Genomic DNA, 11,494 nt, shown 5'->3' with positions numbered 1-11,494 from the left:
ACCTGCGAGTTAGTCAATAATTCCCATGTAATGAAGTGCCCATAAATGCCCAAATGGGACTAGGGAGATATCACAAAGGACTGGAGCATAGGCTTTGCTGGCAGGAGGCATGGCTTATTCCCTGGCATCTCATGGTTCCCCGAGCACTGGCAAGAGCAAGCACCAAGCCAGAGTAGGCCATGCGCCAAGTTTGCATGTGATGCAAATGGAAAAGTCTTCCCAAACAGTACCGGCCAAGGATAGCGCTCAAAGGGTTCATGTGACTGCTTTGCATGCAGGAGGCCTGGTTTCACTCTGAGTTCCTTGACAATCTTGATTACCATGGTCCCTTGACTATCACTAGGAGTAGTCCCTGAATACTACCAGCTCTGGCACAAAAGTCTAAACCCAGGGACAATGTTCAGAGTGTGAATAAATGTAAATTTGTGGATTGGTGTGACCAGATTGGACATGAAAATGCCACATGCTTTTCCTAGAACTGGGAATACCCATCTCTTCTTTCTCAGCTTGTGTGTATTCTTTATCATATAATTGGGGGGAGCGTTTAGGCCACACCCATCAATGCTTGGATATTCCTCCTAGCTAGGCCCTCACGGATCACTTCTGGCAGTTCTCAAGGGACCATATGGGATGCTGGAGATCGAACCCGATCGGCTGTGTGCAAGGCAAATGTCATACCTGATGCATTATGGCCCCAGCTCCTTCCTTTTCACATCTTGTTAATTTCAAAAACTAAATAAAATCTCTAAGAGCCAGTGAGATAGTACATTAACATTGCATGTAGCTGACCTGGATTCAATGCTTGGCACTTTATTATTATTTTTTATTAATTCACCGTGCGATAGTGACAAAAATTTCATGTTTGAACTTCAATCATATGGTCATAAAACACCCATCCCTTCATTTCCCAGTACTAAAATCCCCATTATGCCCCCCATTCCATGCCTCCCACTGCCTGTGTGGCAGACAATTTGCAAAGTATTCTTTCTCTACTTTAGTTACCTTTGATATTTCAAGACCAGTCCTACCACCCCTCATACCTGCTGAAAATACAATTGCTAGGCAATGCATTTTGTATTGCTTGTTATGGATATAACATAGTGTTGTGTGGCCTAAGAGCGGCCACCAGCTCTAGGAATTCTAAGATTTTAATAATGAGTTTCTGAAGAAATCGCTGCAGCAATTTGCTCGGGTCCGAGATTCGTGTGTGTGTCTCTGGATCGTGGCCACGTGGGAGCTGGTGCTTCTTGCCAGCTTCTAGAAAATGGCAACTGCTGGAACTCTTAGAGGGCAGGCGATGGGACGGTGCCTGCCCCCGTCTGGAGCGGCCCTGCAGAGAAGGCCTATTGCAAAGTCCCAGGCCATCTCTACCTCAAGTTGCTCAGGACTGAGATTTCTGTGTGTGTCTCTGGATCACAGCCACGTGGGAGCTTAAATAGATGGTGGGCGGATGTGGCATCATCTCTGCATTTCATTGGGGACAGGGGAAGGAGGGCCCACTCTTACCCTGTCCCGTGAGACTTGGGATTTACCACCACTCGTACCTGTTGCTTCCTGCTGGCTTCTAAAAAATGGCGACAGCTGGAGCTCTTAGAGTGCAGGTGGAGAGACGGTGTCTGCCCCCTCTGGAGCAGCCCAATTGCTTGGCAATTTAGGTGGTTCCCTGAACACTGCCAGGAGCGATCTCTGAACACAGATCCACAGGAAGCCTTGGGCACCACCAGTTATGGTCAAATTTTTTAAATACCTTTAAACATAAAATTGTCTTTGAAGTTGAAGATAAAAGAATACCAGCAATTAAAGATAAATTCATAGAAATGTTTCAAATGGATGAAGAACGAAGAGAAATAGTACTCAAGAAAACTAAAGAAATTTTAAAGAAACTATTAGATTGCTTAGAAAAGCAAACATCAAAACTTTGGGACTACTACATCTTAAAGGGTGTGAAGGAGGCAGAGACAACATCTAAGTAAATGTTATCTGCAAATTTTTAGAACCAAATACACAGAAGCAGAAAGAATATACAATTTTCTTAATATACAATTATCTGATATACAGAATACACAATTATCTGATATAAATTAAGATATCACTGTATCACACTGTATCACTGTCATCCCGTTATTCATTGGTTTGCTCGAGCAGGAACCAGTAAAGTATGTATTCATCCTAGCCCTGAGATTTTAGGAGCCTCTCCTTTCTCGTCCTTCCCAATGGTGCCATATTGGAGGCTCTTTCAGGGTCAGGGAAATGAGACGCGTCATTGTTACTGTTCTTGGCATATCGAATACACCACAGAGCTTGTCAGGCTCTGCCAGGTGGGCAGGATACTCTTGGTACCTTGCCGGATTTTCCGAGAAAGAGAACTAGAATATAAGAGGTCACACGGCCACATATGTGGCTGCGTGCTTCAGAGAGCTTTGTTTTATAGTCTCTGGATCTTGGCCGTTGATGGGGCTTCATGGCGCCGGGGCCAGTTTGTGGGTGTAACCGCCTAGCTACTGGAAAATGGGGGTTCTGGATGGCAGAGGCCAGTCCCAATCCAAGCAGGCTTGGATATCTCAGCCCCGGGACCCACTAACCTGGGTTCCTCTGCAGGTTCTTCATGCGTGGGGCTCATTGGAGTGTGGAGAGTGGCCTTGAGCATGGCTGTGGCTGGGTACCAGAGGTCTTCTGCTGCCGGGGCTCTGCTCAAGGTGGGTAGGGAAACTCAACCCACCACCCTCCAAGGGGCCCTGGTGAAGAGAGCCTGGCACATGGGCAGGAGACTCTGCAAACTAACATATATCACTATTAAAACATCAATATCACTATTAAAACATCAAAACAACTCCCTAAGGGTAGATACCAGCAACCTCCACACCCATCCTGCACCATATTTAAGGCTCACACCACACTTCCTTCCTGACCTTCGGCTTGTTGCTCTACCTTTCTAGGTGAGTCTTCCCTCTGGCTGATATCACTGGGGCTATTCTGACTGGTTTCTGAATCCTTTCCTACCAGATGGATCCCATCAGCATCCACACCTGACCTGCTTCATGTTAAGGTCCCACATCACAGTTCCTAAAGTGTGCAGTTGCTTATGGAGAAGTGCAACAGATATACTCAACAAATTACATACTACTCACAGCAGTTCTTACTGTTATTCTGTGAGGATGGTAAATGAGTACAGAGAAATCACCAACTTCATCCCTCAGCATCTTCCAAGGAGTTAATTACAAAGACTCACTTCGAAGCACAGTCAGGATACTAGAAATCCAATATGGAAAATATATAGAACCCCCAAGCTGAATGAGTGAAAACTATATCACCGAAAAGATAACATCAGTAAAACTTCAGACACTGTCTATAGTGACACTCTGATGAGGCTGTTCAATGAGTTCAAAGAAACAATGGCACAGGTAGTCAACAAAGCAAAAGAAATTATGAGAGTCAAAATGAAATATGATTACATTCAGAACTGACAGAAATGAATAACACGGTAAGTAACATAAAATATCAGTAGATAGGTGATATAAAAACTCAATATAATAAAGTTATTAACAGAATAACAGAAACTGAGCAAAATATTGAGGTGCTCAAATGTGAGAAAGAAGAAACTGCTAGAAAACAGCAGAAGGTAAAAAATAGTCTTCAAAGAAATAAACACATACCACAGAATTATGGGATGAGTTCAAGAGAAACAATATAAGAATCTTAGGAGTCCCTGAAGAATAGAAGGCAATTTTGTTGTGAGGAAAAAATAGTTAAAAGTATCATTGATAACAACTTACCAAAGTTAAGGATTACAGGCACTGAGATCCAATAGGTTCGAAGGGTCCCAATGAAAATAGACCTACCTAGGGATCACTCCAAAACACTTTATATTCAAACTGACAAAATCTAAAGATAGAGACAGGAGAATGAATGCAACAAGAGCAAAGAAGGACCTTATATGCAAAGGAAAGTTCACAAGGTGTACAGCAGATCTATCAAATGAGAACGCTATGAGCTAGAAGAATATGGAAGGATATAGTAAAATAACTCAATGAAATGAACACCTCACCAAGAATACTCTATCCAGGTATATTAGCACTTATATTTGAAGTAACTATACAGAACTCCGTGGACAAGCAACAGTTTAGGGAATTCATAGCCTTGAAACGAGTTTGGCAAGAAGCATTAAAATAATGGTGGAGAGAAATTCAACTGGGAGGAGGAAGTGGAACAGAAATGTGGTAAAGTATTATGTAGGAAGCCCTATCAGCAACACTACTGTAACTCACAATACATGAACTTATATATTAAAAAGTGCCCCGAGTAGAGACATACTGGTCCAGGGAAATGGGCACTGGTAAAGGGATTGGTATTGAAAAAATGTGTGCCTGAAACCCAATCATGAATAACGTCTTAATCTCAGGGTGATTTTAAAAATGGGCTTCTATAAGGGATAGTAGAAACTTCCCATCATGTAGCTTTGAATATGGCATTCACTACTGGTGCAAATGGTTGTCTTCTACTAAATTAAGAAAAGTTGGGGATGGAGCGATAGCCCAGCAGGTAGGGCGTTTGCCTTGCACGCAGCTGACCCAGGTTCAATTCCCAACATCCCATATGATCCTCTGAGCACCACTAGAGGAATTTCCTGATTGCAGAGCCAGGAGTAACCCCTGTGCATCTCCAGGTGTGACCAAAAAAGCAAAAAATAAAAAAAATAAAGAAAGAAAATTTTAAAAATATAGCCATTTATCATCACAAATTTACTTTTATTGATTCATTTTATGAAAATTCTATTTGCCATTCCTTTAACTTTTATTAGGTCAAATAATATTAAATAAACTTGTTATATGCCTGCTGTGCTGGGGGAGGCTGGGGTGGGAGGGAATCTGGAGATATTGATGGAGTGAAGGGGTCATTACTGGTAGGACTGGTGATGGAACATTGTATATCTGAATCAACTTTTGTTTAATGCTCTAGAGATTTTTACTTTTATTTTGAGTTTTGGGTCACACTCAATGATGTTTAGGGATGACTCCTGGTTTTGCTCTCACGGATCAATCATCCTGTCAGGTCTGAGTAACTGTATAGGGTGCTGGGGATTGAATCCGGATCACTTTGTGTGCAAAACAAGCCCTCTACCCACTGTACGATCACTCCGGTCCCTAGATGTTTTCACCTTTACTGAGGTTTTGAAAGGCAAGGCAAAGAAAGCGAAACAGGGTTATTCGTAGTTGAAATACTTTAGGTATCCTCAGTGGGCACTGAGGCAAAGAAATTGTCCCTAGTTGCTACCTGGCAGGGAGACTTGGGCAGTATGGTCCAGAATGTAAAAGCCCAATGAGAGTATATAAAAAAAAGGTTTACAGGGGATAAGGAGTTTGTATTGTTTGTCTTGCAGATAAAAAAAATAGGTCTGGGTCAAATATTTTGCATTGCTATAAATTAGCAATGTCAGTAGTCCCTGGGTGTGACAACAATCAGAAAATATAAAAAAAGAAAAGAAAAATGCATGATTAATAAACACAGTAAAAAATCTGCTTGTGGTGAGCTTATGTTCCAGTGCTATGTAGTGCAATAGTTATATAATACAAACCAAATCAAAAAGTAAAACCAAACAAGATAAAATTAACAGGTGATTTAAATTCTTTAATTACTTTATTTAACACAAAGTTAAAGAATGTATACAGACATAATTTAAATGTAGAAATATTTGAGTTTCATGTTTAAGTTCTTAAAGTGTAGTATATCATTAAAAATGTAAGCAACATGAACAGATTAACAATCTTACATTACTTTAACTGGTATAATATTACAAAATATTGACTAGATTACTAATTATTAACTCATTTTTTATTTCTATCTCAGGTTTTGAACTATAGTTTCCTCATCTTGAAGTATTATTTCAAAATATCAACAGGGGGACCGGAGCAATAGCACAGCAGGTAGGGCGTTTGCCTTGCACACAGCAGTCTGGGTTCAATTCCCAGCATCCCATATGGTCCTCTGAACACCGCCAGGAGTAATTCCTGGGTGCAGAGCCAGGAGTAACCCCTGCGCATTGCCACGTGTGATCCAAAAAACAAAAAAATATATATCAACGTGCCTTTACTCTGACATTCTACTTTTTAATTCTTCAAAATGCAGCCAGATTTCATTTCAACAAAGAAACTCTACAGAACCTATACTTTACTAAACCTTTGATACAAAACTATATTTCAAAACACAAATGATATACAGATAAGCTACATTCTTTATAGCGTTTTTGACATGCAGTGTATCACTTCATTTCAACATGTCACCAGTATAATTAAATTACGAATTAGATATTTTTCATCCTCTGCTTCTTGGCTAGACGATGTGCATTTAACAGATACCTTCACTTTTCAAAGTACCCAAATTCTGAGTGTGGCTAGTATGTATCTTACTGAACAGTGCACAGGGAACAATGACTTAAGGGATGATATGTACCATGAAGTGAACATGCATCTTAAATTAAGAGCAAGAAGGACAGCAAATCTATTCAAATAGATAAGAAAAAAACCTGCATTTAAGCTTTGGTCTGAGGGCTGAGCAGCTACCCAACAGCACAGGGGGACAGCACAGATTGAGTGTGAGTATGTCTCTTAACACAGTACAAAGAATTTACACAAGTCTCCACAAATTCTGATTGCCTTCAGGAAAACCATTCAATTAGTGCTTTAACATGCTGACCTGGGGTTGTAATGTGTATCAATAAAGCAACAGACAAGGGGAAGCTACACTGAGAAACCTTAGTTATTATGATTTAATGGCTGTCCATCAGTGCTGAAGAAATTCCTTGTACTATGAACATCACACAGGAAAAGCAAACCACTTCATGTCTTCCCGCTGTGCCACCTGTAGCATCAGCTTCAATTGGGCCTGTACTTCAGCAAGTTTCTCTTCATCCAAATTACCATTAAAATCCAATTGTTCATAGCAATCCAAAGGAACGGGATAACTCACATACTTCAGTTCCATCAAGGTTGTTATGTTTTGTGCAAGGGTCATGAGTAAAGGCACAGTAATGCTATTGCTAGCAAAGCTAAAGATACGGAGGCGAGAACACTTGCATAGGGCTGGGAGGATAGCAAAGAGACTAGAATCAGTGATTTGGCAGTTGTCTATCTCCAGATATTGCAGGGTTCCTGAGACCCTCTCAAGCAGATTTACCAAGGGCTCATGAAATTCCCAGACTAACTGGTTGTTACTTAGCTTCAGTAGCTTTACATTTGTGGCCTGAGTGCTCTGTGATAGGGCAATGATATCTCTGTTAGAAAGACCACAGAAAGTGAGAATCAGCACATTCAACTGAGGTTTCAGGACTCTGTAGAAAAAGAAAACAAAGATTATTCCAGAGAAACTAAATAATGGACCAGAACAGTGAACTCTGACTTATACCTACCTAATACTCTATGGTAAGTTGTATATAATTTGCAACATCAATTTTTATCAAAAAGAGCTTTGAAATTTAGACTTTACAGTGGAATCTTGGGCAGTTACTTCACACCATGAGACTTGGACTCTTAATCTTTAAAATGTATATGACATTAATATTTACAGATATATGGGGAAGATGGAAAGACGAAATAACTGGATACATAGTTTAAGCAATAGTGTCCTTTACTCATATATTCAGTAAAGATGGATCTCAAAAAGCAGCAAGTGAGGATTCCCTTTCATTAGGTCCCAGGTCACAAAGTCTCAATTCAGGGTGTAAGAGTTAAGGAAACTATATGCTCAAAGAAATGTCTGGCAGTGTTAACTCTTGTGGCCAGTCAATGGAGACATGCATCAGAGCTACAGCATGATATATTTCTTCATCTCAATACTTCTGCTGTCTAAGTGGATGTAAACTCTCATAGAACAAAGAAACTTCTCTATCAATATGTCTACAGACTTAGATATATTAGTCTGTAGAAATCAGTATCTGCACATCAATGATTGACTCACTGAAAAAGAGCAAATATCATTTCCCACTCAAAGCTTGTTATTTTCCTCATTACATGAAGACTCTCTGTGGTTAGACAAGTTTCAATTTCCCAGTAATACCCAAGTTGAGATAAACATACAATATAATCTTATGAATATTTAATCATGGATTCATTCCTGCTCCCCACTTCACCTGAGTAGTTTGTGCAGTTGGTTGGTGAGGCAGAAGAAAGACAAGCTCAGCTCCTCAAGGTTGTAAAGCTTCCCAAGACAGGTGAGAAAAATTTTGAAATCTTTCCCTTTACAAGATCTGAATTTGACATCAGACAGGATGAGACTTTCTAGGTGATTCGACTGAGATAAAAGGGTGGTGACATCCCTCAGATGAGCCCTCTCCAACTTCAGGCTATCAGTGCACATCATATTCACAAACTGCAGGCTACTTTTGTGCACAGAGAGGTTATGTATTTGCAAATTTCTGCAGCAGAGGTGCAATGACCCAAAGCTCTGTTCAATCTTAGTCTTCAGGAAAGAAATAAATTGCTTTGCTCTCAAGACACAATTGAAAGAAAGATCTACTAATAATTCCATGGGTTCCCAGGCTGATTGAGACCTAGAGTCTGTTGTAACCTTTCCATGGCACCTGGCATTAAGCTCTGCTTCTTCCACATTAAGGATGGAGTGCTGAGAATATAAACAAGACAGAAAACATACAGGGTACTTGGCCCTGTAAGAGCATGTTATTCCATATTCGGGGTCTTGCCTTAAATCAAGAAGTTTTAGTTTGGGGTCCCTGTAAAGAAAAAGAAGACAGAACATGTGAGAGTTTGCATGCGTTCTTACAATCCAGCAAGACCAATGATGTTAAGTATGAGCAGAATATTTCATGTCAGGTTTTGACTCCATATATCATTCTCATATAAGTTCTTTTAAAAATTTGAATATCTTTCACGTTTTTCCCATACTTTCTCTGCCTATGATTCTCCCCAATCTTGATGCCCATGTCACTTTTTCATGTAGTCGCATACAGAAAGTAAATCCAGTCATAGTATACACAACCAGCTCTATTCTATAATTGGTGCTGGTAAGACTTTGAAGTGTTGGATATCAACCTTAAGTGTTTTAGTCTTCACCTGTGAATTGCCCCTTTCCTCCACCCAGAGAAGCTTACCATGTTCTTGCTAACATCCCTAATTTGGTTCAAGTCTGTATTCAATCTTTCCTTTGCACTGGATATTAACCCTAAGTTATTTAGGCTTCATCAGTGAATTACCCCCTTTCTTCCTCCTAGAGAAGATTAACAAGCTCTTGCTAACATCCCTAATTTAGTAAAAGTAAAGTAAAGTCTATCTTTAACCTTTTCTTTGTATTTTACCTCTTATTGTCACAGTTCCCCAAGTCAGTCTTGAATACTTACAAGTTCAAAGTTTCTGGTAATTCTAAAGTTTGTATTTGTACTGTTAGTATTTGAAGAGCTGTATATTTGTACCTGCTTTTCTATTTCCCCTTTTTATATTTTACTAAAGATCAATGTTCTTTGATTAAACACAGAAAGACCATTAATGCTATGCTTCTAATATTTGGGAATTGAATGGCCCTGAAATACATCTACTCCTGGGCACAATTATTTGGTCATAATTACTTGACTCAGGCTTCAGTTACTGTAGTTCCTAACACCCCAAAAGGGAGCTCCCGTCGTGGGACTGGGATGAACCCAGAGCGAGTGGCAAAGCTACCTGGCATTGAAATGTGATATTCTAGAAAGTATAAATGTATGGTCTTGATGCAAACTGTTACAACTTAAGAGACAGAACCTCCATGGGGAAGGACAAGCTGAACTGGCATGAGGAACTAGTTTGGGATTTACGGTAAAAGCCTTGCTTGCTTTAAAAGTCTTGTTTGCTCTCAAAACCCAGAGAACTAAGTATTGGGATCTTTGTCTCTTACTATGTGTATCCAAACAACTGCAAGTATTGAGAACTTATACAACTAGAGGGAAAGACAAAAGCAATGTAGATGTCCCTGTGAGACAGTGTGTCCCCTTGAGTTAATTTCCCCAAGAAAATTTCCTACACCAAAGTTTATCTATGTAAATGATCCATCACATCTATGTCTTTACCTCAGCCCACCTTCAGATGTTCTATAAGTATGCTAGCAGTTCTGCATTAAATGGGCCATTTTCACCATTAGACTGTGGTCCCAATGCCCCCAGTCTATCTGTCTCTCTGTCTCTCTGTTAGGGAGGTCTGGGGAGATGGGCAGACAGCTCTGGGCCACTGAATGCACACATGTAGCAGCAGCAGCCCCCGCATTTTACTTTGTAAACTCACATGTAATACTTAAGGTGACTCCAATTTGTTGGATCAATAGTCTCTCAAATATCCTAAATGTGCACCACAGTTTTCTTTGGAGAGACTCTTGGTATTTCCCTGACCCAGGTTCCAGCATACCCTCCTGCTGTCTCACTGTACCTGAACTGGATTTGTCTTACCTTGAAGAAGAGTTTTGGGCAGGGAGGAGTTGCAGACCATCCACCATGGCTTCCATGATGTCATAGTTTGACTCTTGTGGATGCAGTGCCCCAATATGCAGACACTGAAATGGCCAAACTCTCACCATTGCCTTTAGCACCTCCTTCTGTCTTCCCAAGAAGGCAGCAGTAAACAATGGAACAAAGAGGTCTACGGGGAGTTCTTCCACGGCCTGGATAGCTGCAGACTCATTACTCAGCAGACTCTTTATAGAAAGCTCCAACAGTGTGTCTACGGCCTTTTTGTCCATCTTTGTTGACCTACTTCAGGGTGATGTACATTTAAAAATCCTGAAAAGATATCTACAGACTCCTGTTTCACTCCAAGAATAATTAGAAATTAATCATCCACTTAAACAGTATTTATAAAACCAGATTGTCACCGCAGCTTTTAGAAGGTATAGAATGCAGCAAGATGCATGTGTCTAAATATATGTATACACATAAATATAAATACGGAAATAAATGTATATATTGTACAAGATAAAATGTTATTTGAAATCACATATAGGTGAAAAAAAGACAATTGACAAGATAGCTATCCTCTTCACAATATTTTTGCCCTAAAGGGCACAAGCAAATCACAAGAAACTTAACATTTACACAAAAATATCACCCTCATCATTATCTTAAAGTTCATAATTCTAAATCTTCAAACTTTAAAATGATTGTGAGTATAAAGAGTAAAATCATTAATCCCGGAACAAAATCTGTCACAAGCTCATCACTCTGGGTTTGTGCTGAGCAAAGACAAATAAAGGAAAGATGCAAAAGACAGAGAGAAAGAAGACTAATGAAGGTGAATATTTGGCATAAAACTACTGCCAGACTACATGCAAAAAAATGGGCTCAGAACTCTGCCTAACACCATGTACAAAAGTAAGATCAAAATGGATTAAAGAACTCAACATCAGACCAGAAACCATAAGGTACATTGAAGACAAAGTTGGCAAAACCCTCCATGACATTGAAGCTAATGGTATCTTCAAAGATGCCACGCCACTGACTGAGCAAGTGAAAACAGAGATAGATAAA

General features: G+C 40.0%; 1 protein-coding gene across 1 annotated transcript; it reads right to left on the bottom strand.

Annotated features, from left to right (window-relative positions):
- Positions 1–6,810: 6,810 nt before the first annotated feature.
- LOC130034142 (melanoma antigen preferentially expressed in tumors-like) lies at positions 6,811–10,710 on the bottom strand. The gene is made up of 3 exons (XM_056125696.1): positions 10,421–10,710; positions 8,123–8,722; positions 6,811–7,324 (listed from the first exon to the last, which is right to left on the bottom strand). Exons 1-3 carry the CDS (start codon positions 10,708–10,710, stop codon positions 6,811–6,813), a joined length of 1,404 nt encoding a protein of 467 aa, XP_055981671.1.
- Positions 10,711–11,494: the final 784 nt, after the last annotated feature.

This window comes from Sorex fumeus, unplaced genomic scaffold, assembly GCF_029834395.1.
Source record: "Sorex fumeus unplaced genomic scaffold, SorFum_2.1 ptg000058l, whole genome shotgun sequence".
Classification (NCBI taxonomy): Eukaryota; Metazoa; Chordata; class Mammalia; order Eulipotyphla; family Soricidae; genus Sorex; species Sorex fumeus.
The sequence above is the reverse complement of the archived record's forward strand: the minus strand, read 5'-3'. Positions and strand labels throughout refer to the sequence as shown.